The sequence below is a fragment of the Hippichthys cyanospilos genome, chromosome 12 (genome assembly GCF_059441005.1).
Source record: "Hippichthys cyanospilos isolate Australia breed blue-spotted pipefish chromosome 12, RoL_Hcya_1.0, whole genome shotgun sequence".
Taxonomy (NCBI): domain Eukaryota; kingdom Metazoa; phylum Chordata; class Actinopteri; order Syngnathiformes; family Syngnathidae; genus Hippichthys; species Hippichthys cyanospilos.
Genome location: NC_142380.1, coordinates 16,321,694 through 16,346,088, shown reverse-complemented (window position 1 = coordinate 16,346,088; position 24,395 = coordinate 16,321,694). Strand labels below are relative to the sequence as shown.

The following is a 24,395-nucleotide window of genomic DNA, read 5'->3' as shown; positions in this document are numbered from 1 at the left end:
CATAGCTGTGTTTGAATAACATTAATTCGAATGTGAAATAAGTCTTATCATCTCATTTACAAGGCTTCAAATGATTATATATACCTCTAAGTCAATATAGTATGCATCTGTTTTAGAGCGTTTGCACAGAACGCCAACAAATGCACCTTTGTCAAGCGGCGCCTTATTGCCTCTTTGATGTCAACAACGAGGCTGCGTGGATCATTTTTCCGGCGGACTTTGACGCATTATAAAAAGGGAGAGACGGCTTGAAATGTCTCCTTCAGCCCTTGGATGTGGGCTTGGAACAAGCCGGCATGGATGTCCGGAGTTGGGGAGAGAAACGGCGAAGGGCAACGTTCCATGCTCTGATCTCACAACTGTCATCACTTGGGTAAAGAACATCCAAAGTAAGATGATAAGCAAATCATCACGGAAGGCCTCCATTTCAAACAAATTTGATGTATCTGTAGATGACAACCCGCGGAAGCGTAACAAGGATGTCAATTAACATTCGAATCTCCTGGTCTGCTACAGGTGTTACTGAGGTTCATTGACCAGATTAGTGAAATGAAAAGAAGTGATTGTCAATCTTTTAGATCTTTCTTTGACCTGATTTGATCCTGACACTGTTTATGCTTCATTGCTCTACCTCATAATCCTCCAAAACAATACCTCACAATATGTGGCAATTATGCTATTTTGTGCGTGAGTGTATATTAATGGATGGCCCCACATTGATTTTATTATCTACCATTGAACATGCCTCCCATAAAGACCAACTCTCAACTCAGCATTCCATTCTACATCACCCCTGCTACAGTAGACCTATAGTCATGCACACACATTCTCGGTTACTGTCCAAGTGTGGACTTTTTATTGACACAAAACATCAACTAATCCTTCCCCCTAACCTTGAGCATCACAAATGAACAAACGCAATGAGGCCGATGTTAACCCCAAAACTCCATTTAATCTTTAAGTCATTGTGTTAGATGGGGGCCACACAAACTTTTTTTCACCCATATGAACACAAGCTCCATATTATACAAGACACTTCAAACATGGAGTTCTCTAATTTATCTGCCTGACCAACTGGAAACATACCCGATTAGAGGCTTGAGTGTGAATGTGTATGTGTTGAGGTATGCGCTGGAGGCAGAGAAAATGACAACTCAACTGTCTCTATATTAACTCAGAACACAATACAGGATACTGTCCAGTGTACTGTACAAGCTTTGCATTTGTCAAACTGATTTTGCAAACACAAAATTGAAGGTGTGCATTACTTTGCAGTCAGTATAATCGAAAACATGCAAACAAAAAAATTAAGTTCGCACAAGGGAATTATCTGATGCCGTCATCAATGCAGGAAAAAGAATTCTGAAAGAATGCTAGCTTCACTCGACATGTTGGCCAATAAGTTGTTGCCATAAATGCTCAAATTTGATACATAGGTCAACAGTATTATTTTAATAAATCAAGTCCTGAAACAAGCCTGGAATATAATTATGGTACCCCCTATCTTAGCCATCAATTGAATCCTATATGTTTAAATGGCAATGTTTCTCAAATAGTTTAGCGGGCCCCCCTGGGGGGACACGAGGCAATGCTATGGGGGGCATGGATGACCCCAGGAAAAAAGTGCAAATGCTATTCATTTCAATACAAATTTTTATCAATGCAAACCTTTTGCATATGCAAACATATACCACCTGTCACAAATTAAAATGCTACCGAGCTGAATGCATACAAGGCAGGACTATATAAAACGCTGGTGCTCAATTGAAGTCACAAAATCCTTTCTCGCTATGAAATGTACTATCAACAGCGGGCAGAGGAGGCGCTAAAAACAAAGATCAAGCCAAAAAGCCCAAACACAGGCAACTGCACCATAGCCTTAACTAACACAACGACGGATTTCTAAATTACAACATGAACGTTCACCCCTATAGTCACCATCAAACTATTAAATTGAATGTGCACATGAGTGACACTAAACTCTCTCCTTCAAAAATAATTCACTTTGACTGTGTGATTGCAATATCTGCACCAACACAAAGGCCTAGACGTATAAATGGGAATTTTCCAATAGACTTCATTTGTGACCAAAGCTAAATACTTAATCCGTCCTTTAAATGTATAATCCCGATATCGACTAGACATCTTGGTCATTTGGGAGACTAAATATGGTTCAGGCTTCATCAACAAATGTCACTTGAATCAGTTTGAAACTTTTCATAAATCTCTCAGCCATTAAGCTAACTTTGTACTACAATTTCTCCTCAAAGTCTCTGAAAATCCATATAATCCTCATCATGTTGACCACATGAATGCTTGATCAGCTTGGTGAGACTTATAAAACCAACCCCCTTCAAATTGCCACACATAACCTTTTAAACCCACCTTGACCCTGTCATGCCATACAAAAGCTTCCCGCTGCTCGGCCCACTCCCCCTGGATTTCTCAGGCTCCCAAAAATGTAGTGCAATGCACATCAGGGTACGGCAATGTCACATACCACCGTGCTACCAGAGCAAATGCGAGGGTTTAAAAAAAGTGATGTCTGCATGCGGAATCTTTACAGCATTTTAGATGGAGTAAGGTGCATCAACAATTTGCTTTTCTCCTGAATATTGTGTTCTGACATTCTAACGCCTTCTTACGTGGATAGATTTGACTTTACAGCGCCTAATTTATGCAGCTACAAATGTGTCTGTTTTTATTAGTTAATTCTTATCATAAAATGTTAGAAACAAGACACAAATGACTATAAAGTAAACATCCGTGCAATATTTAATAAGTATTTCTTTCAGTCACGAATGAAATTTCTTACCTTTGTTTGGATCTGAAAAATCTAATCCAAAGTGATCATTGTTAGCTTGTACTATGCAAGTGGAAGGGCGGCCTGTGAATATTCTCATTCATCCAGATTAGAGCAGCCAGCCAGAGCACTGTCCTAACTGATCTTGTGCATGACCCAATGAAGCCTGTTGGGATGGGAAGTGAACGTCTCCGATGCCAATCAGTACAGTCTAGTCGCGAGATATACACCTTGTCAAATTCAGAACCAAATTCAGGAAAAATTCTAATTCATCGAATGCTTCGTGCCAAAGCTGGTGCATAATACAATCTTATGATACAATACAATTCATGCAGATGTTGAAAAAAAGCTGTACTAATAACAATGCCAAAAAACAGGATATTTTGAAGCCTTGTTCACAACTGAAGCATTTTAAATTCCATCCACATAAACTATTTCCCAAAATGCAGCATCGACAAGCTGTGATATACCCTTCCAGTAGGTACCTACATTACTCACCACTTTTCCAGAGTTTCAGTGGTTTGAAATGGGATCTGGCATTACTGATAACCACAACTGTAATCACATCTGGGGGTGGTGTTCCCCAGAAAGACCCCGCAGGGCTTAGAGTTGACCTCTCAGTCTGGATCGCACTTGTGAAAGTTGTCCTCGTTGTCTCGTCCTCACGTCCAACCCACGCCGTTGTCACCGGCATGGCCGAAGGGCTCGGTGAAGTTATGGATGGAGTAGAAGGGTTAGGGCTGCTCTTTTGGCTCCCCCAGAAAAAACTCCACCATTGAGCTTGTACAGGTGTGGACCAGAGGAGGAGTAGAACGAGAGAGAAGCAAAGCGTTCCCATTCTCCTCGCCCAGTGGCTTGTGTGAAAAGATGGGCAAGCAACAAATTGCATGCAGTGTGACTCGCATATGAAGAGACTAAAACAAGTGATCTAATTGGAAAAAAAAAGTGAACAGTCTTGTAGCTTCTCTCTCTGTCCTTGCTCCATCCTCTCTCATGCACTTTAACCTCCTTCTCTTATGCCCCTCTGCCCCCGCCTCCAACTGTAATTAGTGACTGCCCCTATTCTGGCCCTCCACAACACAGCGAACCTAATTTTCACTCTTGTTCCTTCACTCGGGTGGACGGGCAGATTAAACTGTGTGCTCATTACTCCTTCCTTCCGCTCTCCAACAGCTAGCTATAAGTGTCCCTCTAAAAAAAAAAAAAAAAACCTGAACGTCATCTTGACATCATTCATACATATAGACAACAATTCAGATTCATTTATATGCTACTCGACTGGTGCAGAATTTAGAAAAGTCAAGGTCAAGGTGGGCAGAAGACTTGACTAACTTTGGGCTGCAGATAGAGTACACACTGAACTGAGCACCAGTTAATTACAGGATATATATATATATATATATATATATATATATATATATATATATATATATATATATATATATATATATATATATATATATATATATATATATATATATATATATATATATATACAAACACACACACATTCATTTTTTTCAAGCCAACAAAATTCTGGTTCACCATGTCGCTGGTCTACGTCTTTCTCCACCCATAATCAATCTTTTTTCTGTTTTGGTACATAAACTTAAAGTTAACACCATGTATGTGGTTCTATAGTTACACTGCAATTCAAACAACACAGTAATATAAGTGTAATATGAAAACAAAGCCAGCTAAGTTGTTTAATATTACATATTACACTATCATGTTAAATACAGGGAACGAGAGTGTATTTAGCAATCATGTCCACTGGATGGCATTATAATGCATTACTTGACTCTTAAATGGTGGATGTCGATTTTCATTTAAAGCTGCCTGTCCTCCAGCTATAGAAAACGGTTTCATGAACATTTGTCCAAATTTGTCTGTGTAATGTAATGTAATGTAATGTCACCAACACTACAAGTAAAACAAAGTATTGCTGAGGTTGAATTGACTAAAAAACGTCTTTAATTTAAAAAAAAAAAAATGCTTAAAAATCCAGAATGCTCTTCATTAGCAAGAAACCTGAAACCAGGACTAAGACAGGGAGCAACTACAAATAAATCTCTGGTAAAGTCAGCTATCTTACAGGTGTGAAAATAGTGAATGGAACCAACCTAGTTTATTCACTCAACTGAACGTGTTTTTCCACTATTTGATGGTACTGTAATGTGACCATTGTTACATTGACTGCATGCTGATTGGAGCTTGTACTATAAAAATGGAGCAATATAGCAGATAAACATCCAAGTCAGTTGAATTATATTTCAGTAAGCAAAAAGGGGCATAGCAGGCTGACAGACATTAGGTGTAATGTCTATTCAGACTCTTTTAATTCGCCGTTTTTTAGCATTCCTGTCATTCGTCGGTCCGTTGGCAAAACAGGCGTCTGTCGGTGATGGACTGATGGACAGTCCATAAGTACTGACGAAGTGCCCACCTCTGCATGACTGTGGCCCTTGAATTGTCTTCTCGTCGAAGAAGCAACAACTGGCTTTATTACATTGCTGTTTGAGTCTAGAAATTGTGATCAAATGTGGACTCGTGTAACGATACACTGCATTAGCATTATTCGTGCAAAGGCTCATGCTCACATCAAACGTCCCTCTATCACAGCTCAATTATCAGACAGTGACTCAGTTATATTATCTCGGTTGTGGGTCATAGTTGTTTGGACAAAAGTGATCTTATTAAGTGTGTAAGGAAGGATAACATACTGTGATTTTAAAAACGGCTTTTATTATGTACGCTTAAATTAATATTAAAATTTGAACAATTGACTCAAAACAAATTTAATATGCTGTTTTATTCATGTTGGCTAACAGGAGAGTCCTGCCATTTTTGGTTTATTTGATGTACAACTCCCTCAAGCCAAAGTTGCATTTTACCTGAAAGGCAAGATTTACAATGTGAATGTACTGCACCCAAAAATGGGAACAAACTAGTAGCTACTATTTTGTGCAATTAAGAAATTAACTTGCTTTAATGGGGTTTGAGAGTTTATCTCTCTCGGCTTTGGGTGTGTGCACACCCTGGACTTGTCGCCTGCCAGTCATCAGGTGACAAAAACAACTACACACACATATTTTAGGGAAACAAAAACGCTGCAGCTTAGGCAAATGAGATAAAGTAGTCTGATAAATCTAGTGTGTGCTTCATACTGTATGGTAGAAGCAGTGTGCTGAAATTATGACAGGACTATAAGAATGGGTTGTAATCAATTCCAATCCATGTATAGAACAGCCTTTACTTGTGGTTGCATCTGAATTTCTGGAACGTCAGTCATTGGGAAAAATACTGGGTATTCAAGTGACTAATTGTCTGAAAGGTGAAAGCAGGGTGCCATTGTTGTTAGAATATACTGATACATGATGGAAAGAATGGTCAGATACCCTCTAATGGAGCAGATGATGGGCTTTGTCAGGCTGAGGAAACTGGCCTTTGGCTTGAATCCTTGTGGATTAGTCCGAGAGGAGGGGTACAAAGGTCTAGAGTGCTTTGCTAGGCTTTGTGGGTTACATTAGGCATAGTTAGTGCAGATTAGAGAGTGAGATATGGAGGGGTATTTAAAAAGTGCATCCTAAAAATGTGCCCCTTTATGAACCATTCAGTCCTCATCCGTGTCAGCGTTATTGTGCTTTGCGCTCCTACTAGTCACAGATGACCCATATGATTTTTATTATAGGCCATCAATTAAAGAGTAGCTAGCTATTATTTAACATCAATATTGTTTTCAGGAAACAGAAACGGAAGAAAAAACATTTTACACAATTCGGTCATCAAGTCATTGACACAAAACTGATATCCTTAATATCTGCTATATAAATGTATTCAGTGTACAGTTGGAGGTATTCTACATGATAAACATCTATATGTTGACTCATACTCAATTCAATGAATGGTGAGCCCGGCTAGGGCCTCTGGATTCCAGGGAAAGTAACCCCTTCACCTCCCTCTCACTTTCCGCCCTACCCAACAATTCTTACAATAAACTCTAATTGTTTTACTGTCAGAGTAAATCATAGTAGTTACTAGAAATGTTTTAGCATCTATAAAAATCTTTGAGGTCCAAAGATTGCCATTAGAAAAGGGGTGTCCACATCCAGTCCTTGAGAGCCCCTACCAAGCCTGTTTTCCACCCTTTCCAAAGCAAACGATCAGGATTGTTATCAGACTTCTACAAAGCTTGCTATTGAGCTGATCATTTGATCCGTTTGTGTTGCGTTGCGGTTACCCCTTGTACAAGTACCGCTTATATGTGTATTGTACAGTGTAGCTGTAAACTGTTGCACTTTACCACACGATTTAAGCAATCTGATAGTTTATTACCCTCTAGTGGTCATGTACAGTAATGCAAGCAAAAACTCAATGACACGAGTCCGTACTATTAGTATACGTACTCGTGAAACAATACTACACGCAATTCATAACTCTGAAATAGATATACACAACTGTATTCCCCCTTATGTTTAGACTGTTGTTTATTTTTTGTGTGTGTGTGTTTTGTTTACATTATTGTTATGGATGGTTGTCATGCAAAATGTGGAGTAACTGTATGCTGTAGGAAGGGGGATACACAACTGCTTTGTTTTGAGGGAAACAGTTTAATATTTTATTGTTAATGTCTACACTGTTACGGTAAGAGGCTTTTTATGGCACATCATACACAAAAACAATCAACTACCAGTAAATATGTAATAAGATACACTAGTTAGACTAACTCCCTGAATTCATTAACAGGAGAGCTCTTCTCCACATAAATGATGTGGGTTAATAGAGTCGTTTCCACACATCCTGGATGAATCACCAATACTACCTGTTAATAGTGGGGCCAGGGCACATACAGAAAAACGATCATTGACACTCACATTCACAGAAATGTACAATTCAAAGTCTTCACTGAACCAAAGATAACAGGGTGTATGTGGGAGAAAGCAAGCAAACACTACACGGGAAAGCTGGAGTCAAGATTCTGACCGAAAACGTCAGAACCAGAGGGCAGATGTGCCAGCACTGTGTTACTTAAAAAAGTAAAAAAAAAAACAAAAACACAAGAAACATGACTCAACATTAGTGTATTACAAAAACAGGAAGGGTGAGGAAGGGTACAAAGGTCAAACAGAAAGGACCAGTTCTCAGGTAATGGTTTACCCCATCTTGCTCTCTCTCTCTCTCACTCTCTGTCTGTCTCTCTCTCTCTCACTCACTCACACACACAAACACTTACACACATACACGCACACGCACGCAGACCCACGCACACACATACCTTCTCACATACACACCCACACACACTGTAACCATTGATCAATGACACCAGTGTTGAAACTCAACTTTTCTCATGCACTTCCCCCAGCTTCCCCTTACTCTTCCACTCCCCCTACGATGTGTTTTGATTTCATATTTCTAGACCATGTTCAGAGGGAAAGGACGACTAGCTCTTTTTGGAAAGTCCAGCCCAGACTGTCCTGTTAGAAGAAAATATAGCTCCATGTAAAGAAAGGAGTGCATTAAATAGAACAACAACTAAAAGTGGCCTCAGACCGTGAGATCAAGAGAAAATGAAGTCTACAACCATTTTTGGTTTTGCTGCATGAATTATACAACGTGGTGTGCTGCTGTCAGGGCCGTCAAGGCTGTCTCTAAAGGCCTAAACATCAAAAGCTCCAACCTGCATTTTAAAACTTTGTATAAATTGAATATTGTATATATTGTATATTTAAAGTTGTTTCCAACAGTCTTTTATTGTCTTAGCATGTGCATCCTGCTGTTGTTTGTGGCTTATCTTTATTCTTATATTGAAGTGGCAGACTTTTCAAAAAAATAAAAGAAAATCTAGACTTTGTATTGATCTCGGAGAGTGCTTATACCTGGCTGGTAGGGCTGCATGATTCTGGCCATTACGGGGGTATTCTGCCTTCTTTTGGGTTTCCTGCTGAACAAACTTTGACAAGACACTAACGCACACTAAAGCAGAAGGTCAAAAGGAGACAAAATAATAATAGGAAAGGTGAAACCAGGAGAACAGTGGGAGTCAGAGAGGTTATCGCAGAAGGAGACTGCCTGAAGGGAAGTCTTAACCCAAACATTCAAGACCTTTTCTTTAAATCTTAAAATTGTTTGGAGTCCAACGTCAGGAGAACCCTGAATTGCAGATTGTATTCAACCTGAGCCACATGAGCATGGATGGCTATCTGGGTTTAGATTGCTTGGTGTTGAATGGTATTAAATTATATTCTCATTGTTGGCTTTACATTATCAAGGATCTTACTAAAAAAGAGCTTGGTGACAGTAAAGTATAACAAGTTGTTGATAACAGAAAGGGAGAAAAATATGTTGCAGATCGTATTGCTCCGTCAAGGAATAAACCTTTTTGGAACGTACGTTGATCGAACCTTGAAACCAGGTTAACAGCCTTGTGTGAGATGCGATAAAAAGCAATAACTAAGATTGATGATGTGAAGGTTGAGACAGAACTTTTTTTATATATTTTTTTAAAGATGAATGTCTTTGGACAATTGTTAAAAATAGCGCTATGAGGAATTATTTCCTGCCTTCTCAAATATATACAGTAGTATATTTTTTGCATAGTTTCCCATTATACAATGTAAATAAAAGCACTACATGTACAACTCCTGTATGTTAGACTTGTAAAAGAAATGTAAATAACAGAAAACCACTGAGAGGTCAACGCTTGACATTGGCCCTGCATTAGAGGAGGTAGGGCAAGCAGTCAATCATATAGTTGAATTACAAATGCTATTCATTTCAATACAGAACATTAATTAGATGCAAATGAGTTCTTATGAATGCAAATCCATTGTATTTGCTAACACATACCTTATATATACCTATATAAGTGAAATACCTGGCAAATGAACATGCTAATGAGCTAAATGCATCCAAGGCAGCACTTTAATACACACTGGATATAAGAACTAACATTAGCTAGCATGTTAGCCACAGTCACAAGTTGTTGGATCAACAAACAAGCTAATTTGGGGCATATTATCATAAATGACAACACTCTTACAAAGAAAGTACAACTTTACAGGCACTCATGGGCCAGATTTCACAGGGAGACAGAGCAACATGTGTGTCTGTGACAGTGACTGCTCTCAACTGAAGCCACACCGTCCTTCCTCCTTACAAAATGTAATATCAGCAGCGGACAGAGGTGGCGCCAAATAACAAAGATCAAGCCAAACAAAGCACAAATGAATGAACTGTTAAAGGATAAATCAGTTCCAGTTAATACCAGTTAAATGACGGACCGTTACCGGGCCACGCACCGGTGGTTGGGGACCTCTAATGTCAAGTATAAAAATGAAAATAATTGTGCTTGTACTATTTTGTACAGTATTAAAAAAGAATAACAAATTTGAAGTTGTTGTTTTATATAAATATAAACAGGCAGCTCGTGGCGCAGTGAATAGTACGTCCGCCTCACAGTTAAAAGGACGCTAACACCTCATTTGAAACACATATCCATTTGCTTTGTCAACATCATGCTCTAAGGCCTACAGCATACTGCAGATAAAGGAACGCATTGTTGGGACTTTGGAGAGCAGAGGTGACCATCTGCAGAGGGCTTGTTTCCATGACATCGAGTGTCCCCATCCCACTTACCAAATCTCTTGCCATCCATCCCATCACCCAAATTTCACCCCCTGAAGAGCACAAAGAAGTCATCCAGTGATGTTTTTGCATGGGCTTGTGCATATGAAGACAGCCAAGCAATCTGCTTGGTGACAGTTATTTACTGTGGGGAATGAAAGACAACCTTCAGAAAAAATGTAACAGGAAAATATTATCTCATATTTGCCGCAGAGTGCCACTGGCAGAATACCATCTACAGAGTGCTCGCTCGACAACACTATTTATTGTTTAGCAATCTAAATGGCTAGTTGAAAGTCATGCGTATGCTACCATATACCAAAGGAAATACCTGGCACAAATGAAAATGCTGAGTTAAACGTATACAAGGCACAGTCACAAGTTGTTGGACCAACAAACAAACACATTTTGGGCATAATGTCATGAATTAAAACATTCTTAATTTCTTACAAAGAAAGTACAATTTGCAGCCGGTCAGATTTCACAAAGGGACAAAACAATGTGTGCATCACCAACTGACTGCTCTCAGTTAAAGCCACACCATCCTTCTCACTACAAAATGTAATATCAATACCGGCCAGAGGCGGCGCCAAAACACAAAGATCAAGCCATGCAAAGTACAAATGAACGAACTAAACTAAATCGGATTAAAATAAATCAGTTCCAAACCATCCTTATTTCAGGTGTTGCCCATGTACAAGTTGATCCATGGATCAGTACTGAAATGTGACTGATGACCTTGAGTAAGCCGTTCTGAACCTCAGCTCGACTTTTACATGACAGTTACAGTTCTGTAGTTTTCAAAGTAGCGATTAAAAAATTTGCTACAGCAGCTAAGTTGAACCAAAGTGACTAGTTCATTTTCAATGAGTTCTATTTCTTCATTGTGTGTGTATTTTGATATTAAGAATGAACATTCTACAACTAAAAAAAAAAAAAAATGCTACCTATGCATCTACTGCATAACCGTATTATGATGCATTTACATCTCGCAGCTTTCTGTGCTTTAACTAAGGCCAGTTCAACAATAGTGATCCACAAGTGTTTAGTGCATATTGTGCCTTCAACTACTTTGTTTACATACCGTATGTTTCTGCATGCTTGCACAGTGTATGCTACAGTGCATGGGCTTAGTGAGTTTGGCTTCCCACACACAATTATTTGTGTTACTTCGTTGAGATAAGATCAGTCTGTCAGTAAGCACTGGCTCTTGTCATCTGTTTCGTTATCGACACTCACTTTCATCCAAGATGTGGTGCTTAAAGATTGTTTTCAAACTTCAGCTGAGTCCTTATACATGTCATCAATTGCCAGAAATACATCAGCAACATTTCTCATTGAAATCATAGGCGCTCCAAACTGGAAACAAATCATTTGTTTGGTTGTTTTACCAACTCAATTTTTGATACAATTTGACCATCAGGTTATTTTTTATGTTGACAGGCTCCATAGGACCACAGGGATTTTTATAATAATAATTTTATATAGTTGTTTAAAGTTCTGTCAAAAAGTTAAAAGTGTAAATTTGGCCATCTTAACTTTATGTCTAACTGTTCAGTGAACATATTGAGGACAAAAACACAATAGGTTTATACTTTTTGATGCCAACATTAAATGTTATCATTGAATGTTGGCATAAAAAATGAAGTTCAATGTAGTTCCTTATTAGAAGTGCATATTTTAATAAGTTAACAACTGGATAATTACTTTTTTAGATTTAGATTGTTTTAATTGTACAAGATTTTCGCAAATGCGATGTATGACGTTCCGAAATGAAGTCATTTAATTACTTGAGACATTCTTTGGAGCCTTTCTGCTCCAAAGCGTAGCTTGTGTGACACACACAATGAAATTGATTCATGCTTAACTTTTAAAAGTAACCATGGAAATGAGGATACAAACAGTAGCTACTCACGTTCGTATTGTAGATTGAATGAGCGACATTGACAAAAAAAAACCTTTTGATCTTCTACTTTTCATCTTCTACTACAACACAGTAATATTTTGAATGTTGTACTCTTTTCAATTTCAAACTAATTCCTTCAATTAAACCAGTGAAGTCCTTAGATATATTTTAGGAGGGCTCAAGGCCCCCCCCCCCAAAAAAATGTTACCCCCTTAAATTATTTCATTGCATTGTATCTTATATTTATGGATTTATATATAAGATGTGTAAAGTAAAATGTTCAGAAAATAATTTAAGTGAATATACATAATTCATCATTTCTTTTCTAAATTTCTCGTTTTTCATCATTTTCCAATCACTTCCACTTAATCAAATAGAGAACATCCATATTTACTGGAAATCCGATTCATGATTTTAGGACAACCTTTGCCTAATCTGTGGACTTGAAACTTTTGCACAGTATTATCCTTCTTTGAGAGGTGCTTATAAAATCTTATGCTCAAGCACTGGATCCGTTCACATCATCTTCATTATCCTGTGTTCATAAAACCCGGTGATGCCTATGGTGGGAACTAAGGTTCCGCTTTGTCACATCCCATCATGAAAAACACAACTCATTTCAAACTGCAGCCCTTTAGGAATTTAAGTTTCCAGTATTTGTTCCCATTGAATCCCAAATAATTGACCGCTACGCCATTATTTTTTACACTTATTCCTTTGTGCCCAGCTGCGTGTCACTTCAAGTCGCTGTTCTTCGATGAGCATGTTTCAAACTCTGCTCTGAGTCAGTCCAATCCTAATATAGTGACTGCATTTAAGTAGCGCCTCTCATCACTTATGAGACCATGCCGTGCTCGGACACAAAGTTGGCGCTGGTATTAAATAATGTCACTGGTGGAAACGGGTTAAAACGCAGACTGTGGACGCACTGTGAAAAAGTAATGAAGGACAACTGGCGCATGAATGGAAAAAGTGATGGAGGTTTTCACAGCCTCAACATGAAATAATAATCATTTCTATAGTACTATAAGCAAAACATGTGCTTGATTGAAAATTCAACTGCAGCGTTAACTGTAACGACATAATCATGCGGACTAAAAATGGACACCCTTACACAGCATATTGTCCAAGTGCTATTTGTGTAAAGAGGTGAATGAGTCACAAGCAAATACTACACATTGAAGCCAAAGCCAAGATTCGAACGCCCAATTTCAAAACATGCTAGCTGCCAGGTACCGCGCTTGTTTACCATGTAAACAGCCGCAAAAAGAGAACAGGTGATCAGATAATGTTAAAATAACTTTTAGTGACCAAACCCTTGCGGGACCTGATGGCGTAGAATAGCATTGATAGCCCCCATTTAATTCCTCCCACAACAGGAGCCTATCAGATCATACCAAACACGATGACAGCCAATTTTTGTCCACTTCAGTGTTATTGACCGTTGGTTTCCGACCCTCAACATCTCTGGCACAAGCAACATGCATAAAAATGCATCTATTCAGCATACAGAAGAGATTCAACATTAGAAAATTAGATACACTAATTTAAGTATATATTTTGCACACTGCAATTACAAGAAGCCCATTGCTTACATCTGTTGTTCAGATAGGTTATTGTGCCTAACAAAACGTTAACAAGGTTCTTTCTAGTAGTTTGTAAATCTGAACATTGGCAGTTATAGGTTGTGTTCTCTGAACCTAATGAGTATTTTGGTTGCGGAAAATAATGTGACTGTAAAAGCATTTCCATGTAAGTCTGCATCATTACGTACACACAAATTTTTTTAGAAATAGTCATTTCCATCATCAATTGCCAAAATGCATACACCCACTTGAACCTGCATGATGTTCAATTTTGCCTGGTAACAACTACACCTCCCAAAAATCTGCTGTGACTTTCTCAAACACACAAGCAACACACAAGAAGAATGTGTCTATAATACTATGACGATTACTACTACTACGCAGCACATTTGTCATCCTGATGTGGGTACACATGCCCTCTTGCCAAACAATCTCCCCCACCGCATTGTATGAGCGGCCCACAACAGGAGGTCGCCTATCCAAAAAACACACCGAGGAGACGAGGAATCTAAAAGCAAATGGAAAAGGGATGCGACTTTATCGTTACAGATAGTGATTAATTTCATTATACAGTAATTGATTTTCTAAAGGGGTTTGAGATTTTCTCCGGAGCAATATAAAGTTGTGTCTGTAAATAACGCCATATTCAGAATTTTTGTGACACAGCAGACATCATTAACATACAAAATAGATAAAACCAAGAACAGAGCCTTGTGGGACCCCGTGAGTTATCTTCAGCTCTCTAGATTTTTCATAATTTCACTGGACATACTGAATCCTATCATCTAATTAACTTTGCAGCCATTTACGTGCCAAACCTCTAATACCATATTTATTAAAAAAAAAAAAAAATCAATATGTTATGATCAACAGTATCGAATGCTTTTTTTTAAACCGATGAATCTACCAACAGTAAATTATTTTTGATCTATACTAGTTGCAATATCCTCAACTAGTTTCATTACTGCCATAGAGGTATTCCCTTTCTATCTAAATCCAGATTGATTGTCACTTAACAGATCATGATTTGCAATGGAAGCATCAAACCTATGAGAAAAAAGTCTTTCTAGAATTTTCGAAACCTGCGGCGATGGTGATATACAGTACGTCTGTCATTTGTGATTTTTTTTCTCCACTCTTATAAATGGGAATAACTTTTTGCTATTTTTATTTTTGATGGACAAATGCCAGTTTAAAGGATACGTTTCAAATAAATGTAAGTATTCCTATGAAAAAATATTAAAAAAAGGTTCACTATGAAATTATAGTATATAGTATATTTTTCTATTCTAAATTAGTTAAAAAAAGGAAATTGATTTATATTACTGTAATGTACTGATATTTTTGTATATTATGTATACTTGATCCTTTGAATAATAAAAACAATTAACTGCTTATTGTTATAATCAATTTAAATGAATTATCTAACCAACTATGGAATAACAAAAAATATTATGATGTGTCTGTCTGATATTTATTTGAACAATAACAATCATTTATGCTCAATTTGAAATCTAACTAATTTAATCAATATTTCATTAAAGATTTAATAACCTAAAAATATAATTTATAATATAATGGTTCAGGGTTTCTTATTGCGATATTTACAATAAATTCACACGCAGCGGATGACTGGTTAGCATGTCCACTTCACAGTTCAGACGCCCCGGGTTGGCTCCAGCACGCCTGCGAACCTTCAGAGGATAAGCAGCTAAGAAAATGGATGGATTGATGGATATTTAACCCTTTAAGTGCCAAAGTAGCAAAATTGCAGCAAGCAATTTTTACACCATCCTTTTGTCTCTAACCATTTGAAACCACAACCTTTTGAAATAGTGATACAAAAACATAATATTTTATTGAAAAAACTCTGGCACGTGAAGTGTTAAAAGACTTAAAAGATATAAGTTCCAATGTATATAAGTTCACCATGGGTTGGAATAAAGAACAAAGCAGGTAATATCTGAACCTCGAGCCATACTTTGCTCAGTTCTACTGAAGATGCTCAGTTGAAAAAAAACAAAAAAACAAACCCGTTACGGATGTATCTGTAAACTGAAGTTCAAATGAATCAATTTAACTGTCCAATGTCCAAAGAATTTAAAATGACAAAAAAAAAAAACATGTGCGTATTGTAAGTTATTTTGTACTTTTAAAACAGTTGCTGGACCATGTAAGGGTCTTTTTGAAGCGTTTTCTACAAAGTTAGATGTGTACTTTTCCAATAGGTTTTGGTAACACGGAGAATAAATCTAAAAGTTGGAAATAATATTCCAGTCCAGCCTATGATTCATTCATTACTAAGGTACCTCTGTCTAAAAGAGCACATAGAATGCAGTGTTTTTTCTGAATTTGACTTCAAATGGTAATTGAGAACACTTCGACTGATTTTAACCCTCCTAAAAAAAGTCAGAGTCCTGTGTCTACCGACAAACATTTAATATATTACAATTTTAAAAAAATTGAAAGCATGAATGTTACCTTCCGGAAACTGTGGAGCTGCAGTATGACAGAACAGGAGGACAAGATGCAGAACTAGAGGCCACCTGGGGACAGATATTGGTCCTTAGCTGGATATTGTTGTTAAATTCGGGACTTGATTGAAAAAAGAAATGGTTAAGCCAGACTGCTCTGTAAGTTGTATAAAAAGTTTGCAGGGCTATAACACTGAGGCACCTTGAGGAGAAATCAGTGATATAATAAAATGTAGCCCAGCCAATTTGTATGAATTCATAGTAGCAAAATTGTAAATGTCTCACCCGTGCAGCATTTTGATAGAAAGGACGAAGAAATCCACAAGACAAGTCCAAGTGAAATTCTGGCTAAATTTGTGCTCCCCCTGACTCACAGCTCCCTCTTTCCCTCTCGGCAATACAAAAGCTCTCTCAGTTCTGAGCTGAGTCTTCAGGCCCACAGAGTGGGGAAATGTGATTCCCTCGGTGAGAAACCCCACCCTTAACCCACTCAATTGACCCTCCCGCCCCTCAGTAGGTGACTCCTTCAGTCAATTTTCTTCAATGGTTTTAATACGATGCCTCTGTGAATCAACTTCTCACCTTTAGTCAATCTGACAACATTTGTCCTGCTTCTGTTCGAACGTTACAGCTCAATCGCATTCAATGAGAATACCCTGTATGACTCAATGGTGGTGGATCTTTGTGGCAAAATATGACATGGGCCGTAATCTAGACAGTGTTGGGGATAAGGTATTACAAAAGTAATGCAAACACTGTAATGCATTAGTTTTTGCTATAATCTGATAATATAATGCATTACACAAATAGTACTATTTTACTCAGCACACATGAGAGTAACGCAGTGCATCACAATGCATTTTTAACCTGAAAGTTGTGTTTTTCCCCCAAATTCGCCAAAAACACAGCGAAATTGGAGGAGAAAAGTTTACTTTCTATCATTAGAAAAATGTTTACTTTCTATCATTACTATCATAACAGCAAAGATGAGTGTGGCAGCAGCAGATGACAGGTTGAATTTGGACAGTATGCACACAAGATGGACATACGCCCATTAATTTCAGTTTGTCAGAGATAAAGACAAGAATTCAGGTGCACCTAAAGAGCTGTCTACTTCTTCAAATAGCACCAGTAATTTGGCAAACCATTTAGAGCGGTGACACAGTAATGTTAGCCCCACCGAAACCATCTAGTTTTGAAATGTCTGCCCCGAGCCTTGCCGACTAAATTTGAATTTGACTATTAACACTGAAATTGTGGAATGTACTGTTTCTGCCTAAAACATCACAAATGCATCACTATGCTATGCAGCTAAGTATTAAACGGATTAAAACACAAAATAACATTTTGTATCCGGTCTTTAAAGGTTTACAATACAATACAGGGGAAATGATTTGTACTGTTTTCAGGCTTAAGCAAACATTCCACTGGATGTGTAATGAGGTACATTTAGAATGGCAAATCCATATTTCCAGTTAGTGAGAGTAATATAAAAGTAATGCAATGGCGGTGGCCTTACATTTAAAATACAGTAATATTCTAATGAGTTATAATGAATAAATAATGCATTACAGTTTTGAAGTAACTTGCCCAACACGGAATCCAATTCAATCTACTCAGAGGGCCTCCTGCAGTTCCTTTCATCATTATCATCAACACAAAACATCAAACTCAGGGGGCTACTTAAGTTTGAAGTTCTAAGTAGTATAAGAAAATACTACTTAAGTATCCGATTAGGCGTGATCACACCCATTACAATTTTACATTTGGAACAAAATCAAAAAAGGCTAGATAAACAGTCTTTTTTTAAGTTGGTCCTTCTACCCGAACAGCCCCAAAGGAACAGAGAGAAGAAACTAATATCTCCTCGAAGGTTGAACAGAATCCAGGCATGGTTGCCTGTCAAACACCTGTTTTATTTCGATTTTGAAATCAATTGTCCCCTTAATAAGGCATCAGCGGCATTGACTTTTGTCAACGTCAAAGATAACTTTTTTTTTTGGCTGGTGGTAATTAAATTCTTAGTCACTGTCATTAACAGTCAAAATCCAGGTTAACTCATTCACTGGCAGCCCAGCACAAATCTAAAAAAAAAGAGAAAAAATAGACATCTAAAGTCATCATTTGCAGTGGATGACAATACAATAAACAAAAACAATCTGTTACAAACATAACCATCACAAAACATTTGTTGACTCGCTATTCATTAGTCAGTCCTGCCATTTTCGAATAACAAGTCAATTTAAAAAAATGTAAACTTTAGGGCAGTAACTACTGTATTTCTAGAATCTATTTTTCTATCTCTTCTTTGAGCAGTACGCCAAACAATTGGATGAATACCACTTTCAATTAGACTGTATTTCAAAACCGTTCTTTAAACCTCAATTATCATGTTTACCATTTACTGTTTTGAGGAAAAAACAACAACTAAATTACAACTAAGCAATGCCACATGAGCGGGATTGATGTTGTACTTAAAGTTTCCATGTCTTTAACAAGTTGTGACAAGGGTAAAAAGAACCATTGTAAAAGGTTAAGAAATCAGACAGCTTTATTGAAAATTGACATTTTTTGTAATCTCACTGCTTTAAGTACAAGTCTGCCCATTTTGCACGTGTTCTTCTTAACACCCGCTGTTAAGTTTGCTCCTTTTGGAGCAAGGTGTCATGTAAGGAAAAGAGGAAAAAATGTGTGACAAGTTAATTGCTACATAAACTTGGGCCAAATTATGATGACAGTAATCAAAACTTTAAGGATCAAAGAGCTTCCTAAACTTTTATATTCCTCTCAAGGTGCCTTTGAGCAAGGCATCAAACCCCCTAAAACTCTGCTCAGTGCATTCATACAGTCATTGTTCACGCTCGAGCATTCCTCCTGTGGTTCTGCTTCTGACAGAATTTTCCATTGAAGGATCACGAGTCAAAGTACACATTATGTGCAGTTTGGATTTGGAGACAGGAGCTTGCAAACCTATAAGCCTGCCAGTCCAATTTCATTAAATAATTTATGAATAAATTGGACATTCACGTTGCAAACTATCAACTGTTGATGCATGGGGTATGGTGGCTATCAAACAGATGTATGCGTACATGACTAATGCATTTAACAAATGCAACCAAAGTGTATGTGGGGTGTATAAAAAAAAAAGTGATAATTTCTTGATACGTTTGCCTTTGTGCCAAACAAAGCCAAAGGGCTCAACGGGTTCAGAGGGCGTCGCTCTGAGAATGCCCATGCTGTGATGTTAACAAGCCATTATTAGCAAAAGCAGGAATGATAATGACGCTGAAGAAAATACATTGTGCCGTCCACTTCCTCATCCTCTGGCTCTCTTCCTCTTTGTGGAAAACATTCCCTCACCGGGCAGGCCACTTTTCTTTGACCTCTTGAGCTCTTCTTCTATAGATGTAGCTGTCAGATAAACATGCTGCCTCAAGGAAAATGCTTCTTAAAAGCGTCGCGTTCTCGAAAACAATTAGGACAAGGACAGCAGTTCCAGCTTGGAATGCTGGGGAATATTTCCTTTCCCTGAAAAGCAATCACCACTGACTGGGAAAGACTCAGTTGAAAGCCATTTTGAGTAAATCCCATTGTAAAAAGTTAGAAAGTTGTGACCGAAGTATTCAAATATGTGGCTCACTCATCATCTATATACCACAATTCCCTAAATATAAGACGCACCAGTCTGAAAGAAGCACCCTTCATTTCTGGGTCAAATTCTGGTACTGTATTTTCTATGTGACCTCGTATAAGACGCACCAACACTTTGGCAACACTGTAAGCGTTATATCACAATAGAATAATTATCAGCTTTTGGAAACTCTTTATATTATCTTGTGTTCATATCCGTAAATTATATATACTTGTTGCGCTTTTAGCATGTTTGAGATTTCCCACATTGTGAGCGGTCAGTGAACACATTGCCAATGCAATGGTGAATGTGCTCGAAGCTGCTGCTTTTCCTTTTCTTCGCCATGTGATTTGAGTTTTTTTTTTCCCAGAAAATAATACAAAGTTGAGCTGCATCCGTGTTTCACCAAGTTTATGATTGTGTGTATACGCCAAAAGATCATAATTTATAAACGAGTCAAACGGAACATCTTTCCGAGTGCTCTAATCATTGCACTCTTAATTGAATCAGTTGGAGACCTCAGAACTTTTACATGATCCTCTCCATTTTTAGTAAAATACCTGTGCGTGAACAAGGATGGACTCTGACCTTGGTTCAGTATGCTGGCTTCTTTTATTGAAAATAATGCCCTAATAATCTCAGCTAACACGAGCTGTTGTTAGTAGTAATGGACACTTGATACTAACAGTGAACTGGCGTCCCATTCCCCTTGCTCGTCCCATTACAATAATTACCGTAAGTATACGATCGATATAAAAATGTACATTTGTGCATCAAAACCCGGCTGAAGTGGCTGACTGATCAATCTTTATAATAAATATGTATAATTTTTATGTTACCATTTATAGGACGCACCCCTTCTTTTGGCTTTCATTTTTGGGGAAAAAGTACATCTTATATTTGAGGAATTATGGTATTATACGATAGATTGTAGCAGATTAGTCTTTACTGTGTAAATAGGCCTATAAACCTTTCAGTATGCATGGCTGATATGCTAAAACAAATATAATTTGAAAGACTAACATCAGTCTAAGTTGAAATTCGATATGTCGTCCATCTCCTTCCATTTTTTTTTTTTTATATAAATATCACCCAATTAACAATTCTTTTGTTGACCTGTACTGTGCAGCATGTACTGTATCCTATGTGACTATGTGTGACAAACAAGCAAGAACAAGTAAGTTACAAATATTCTGAAAGCAAGTACTCGTCTGTTAACATGATTCTTTTAACGTGTTTCAAATACATAAGCTCGATCCCCAATGTGGGAGCCAAAGATCAAAGCGACTCCACAGAGATAGATAATAGTAAAGGTGAAAAAAAATACAACTTAATTTATAATACTGTACTATCACACGATTACTGTGCTTTGTGCATGCTGACCCAGCAAACTAATGCGGCATAACAAGAAAGCATTCATCGACAGCCAACTGTCTCTGGATAGACAAGGGAGATTTGGGGGAATAATTGATTGAGTTTGCATGAGCCTGAGGTAAGAGATGACGATCAGGAACGTATCCAAGAATGCTAGAAAGTGACAACAATCAGGAAGCTCATCACTGATTCTACACAAAACAACGTCCATCAAAGAAACGGGAAGGGGAATCACCTTTATCAAATGAGCATCTTGTTGCCCTAACAATGGCCAACCATTATTTAGATTTATTTCCTTTGTATATTCAGGGCACTTCCTGTTGTGCCATTTCCTGCCTTTAGTCTAAATGTGGTAACTTGGAAGTATGTCATGCACCGGCGATTCCTACCAGGCATTAACGATTGAAGTGTTGGGAGTAATGCATTACTTAAACCCTTTAAATGTATAATATTAATTGAAACAGTCGATAACATGAATGCACCAATTCATTTGGTTGCAGTGAGATGGCGTTGGCGCAGTTTTGGTATACAGAGAACTTTGTTTAGGTTGTTTTATTTGTATGTTTATTTTACATTTCCAACCATCTGGGCATCATTTAAAAGTTCAAGGGAGTAATAAAATTTATTTTGGGATCATTTTGAGCATGGAAGTTTACCGTGTTTTTAGCACTACAAGGCGCACTGGATTATAAGGCGCACCCTCAATTCATGACATATTTTAAAATGTTCTCCATATTATAGGGCACACCCTCAATTCATGACATATTTTTTAAAAAAAATCAATCACAATATAGTAATACTCGAAGTAATAAGAATAATGACTCTAAACTCTCAGTAGCATAATAACTCAATGTCAATATGACCAACCTTGTTCAACTGTAAACACACAAAAGAAACAGGTAAAGCTTACTTTATCAGTTCATTCCCCATCTACGAATCCCAATCCCAATATTGATCCATATATAAGGCACACCATCGGTTTTAAAAAAAAAATTAAGGGTTTTAGGTGCGCCTTATAGTGCGGAAAATACAGTACTTGTTCAGTTTAAGGTCATTCCACTAGATGTGTAATGAGCTACATTTAGAATGGCAAATCTGTAATTCCAGGTATGTTGGTCAGAGTAATGTAAAAGTGATGCAATAGTAGTGTAATGCCTTACATTTCAAATACAGTAATATCATAATGTAACTAATTACTTTGGAATGAGAGGAATAAGTAATAAACAATGCATTACAGTTTTGAAGTAAATTGCCCAACACTGCGATTGAAGCCCAATTTTTGGAATGTTCAGTTGTGCAATGGAATCAGCAAGATCCTTGTGTTACTGTGAGCTACGTTTTATTTCTGAGTGGAACAATTAGAGCTCATGTGATGTGCTACTAAATACAAAAATGAATGGGTTTCTGAAGTTTACTGTTTCCCCTCTATTTATTCAGCAATGACGCCCCAGCCACTAGAGTTATTTCCTCTTGAATGATAGCCCGCAGGTTTTTAAAAGACAACACAGGACATTAAAAAAAAAAAAAAAAACATGGCGTTGGTAAAAGCAGTGATATACCCATCATCCATTATCTGTAGCTGCGTATCATTTTTAAGGTCGCTGTCTAATCCAATGCATGTAGTGTGGTTATTGTGATCTTTTAGCTTTTTGGGGTCTTGTTTTAACTTTGATTCATATAATAGCACTTTCACCTACTTTACCACAACAAAACAACAAATCATTAAATCTGTATTATAAACCTTCAAAGACAAGATAGATAGTCTTATAGATAATTAGTCAAGATAGTCTTTTTTGTACTTTAATCCCTATATTACTTAGCTTCACAGCACAGTGATGCAATGTTTATGATTTGGGCATTAGGGCATTTGGGCATATTCAAATTCAAGTTCAGTCGGCTAGTTTAGGGACAGACGTTTAAAAAATAGGTGGTTTTGGTGGTGCTAACGTTAGCAGCTAGCCTAAAGGATGGTTTTTGTGTTTAACGTACAGTTTTAACATGACTTTTTGTATGCTTCATCTAAATACACATTGACCGGATCTATTTATAGAGATTCTTAATAGCAATTGAAAATCTGTGTTTGCCTACCTTGTCATTATGCAACAGGGATCTCCCTGACAAGGTTTCAAAATGCTGGGAAATCCACTGTGGAAAGTGGCAGCTTATCATCTATGTACAACAAACTCTGGCACGAGTCTCTTAACCTCTTGAAGATCGAAGAGACATCCCTAAGCGAGAGAAGGATCATTTTGCCTGCTTTGTTCTATCCCCACTCTCACAAGTTTTCTTTTCAATAACTTCACTTCAAGTCCGCTCTAATTGGTTTGCCAAATTACTGGTGCTATTTGGTGGATAACTCTAGGTGCACCTAACGATTAAATTCTTCTTGCCTTTATTTCTGACGTACTGTCCATATTCAACCAGTCGTCTGCTGCTGCCGCACTAATTTCTGCTGTAGTAGATACTAATAACAGAAAGTAAACATTTTATCTCATTCATACCAAGTAAATTATTACCTTTTTGTGTGCAGGGCATTACCCTACCACGTTATGGCAAAAAGTAATGCCTTACAGTAATTACATTACTTTTGTAACTCATTAATCCTAACATTGTATATAAATTGTCAATAGTCAATATTTTTTTTTTTTTTTTTTTTTTTTTACAGCCCTTAGGGGTAGCATAAGGCATATGTGCATGTACAGTGCAGCTTTTCATTTCATTATAAAGTCTTGCCTAGCAGAGTGTTACGTGGGTAAATGAGACACCACCAGTCAGGCCATTACAAGAGAGTTGTTTGGGGCCATTAGAGGGTAACAACCCAGCAGCAGGACACTTTTCTGCCGCATTGTGAAAGAATAGGAGCACTGCCAGAGCATTACCAATTAACCTCCAGCAATCGACCCATGTGCATATTTTTTACCCAAATTGTCGGAAAAAACAAATAGGGTCTATGCTCATAGCAAGGCACCGTGAAATTTCATTTGCATTTTCCTACGAA

General features: G+C 37.6%; 1 protein-coding gene across 9 annotated transcripts in view; it reads right to left on the bottom strand.

The window, feature by feature from the left end:
* Window positions 1-23,602, bottom strand: part of col15a1b (collagen, type XV, alpha 1b) — a 53,902-nt gene extending 30,300 nt beyond the window's left edge. For 7 of the 9 annotated variants that reach the window (XR_015867478.1, XM_088429942.1, XM_088429944.1 and 4 more), the window contains exon 1: window positions 3,302-3,777. Coding sequence is in view for 7 of the 9 variants with exons in the window: in XM_088429942.1 (XP_088286068.1) it covers window positions 3,302-3,692 (391 nt within the window). In the remaining 2 variants the exon portion in view is untranslated. Of the gene's footprint in view, window positions 1-3,301; window positions 3,778-16,399; window positions 16,465-23,485 lie in introns of those variants that run through there. The other 2 variants (XM_088429947.1, XM_088429949.1) reach the window with 2 other exon arrangements.
* Between the last annotated feature and the right edge of the window lie 793 nt (window positions 23,603-24,395).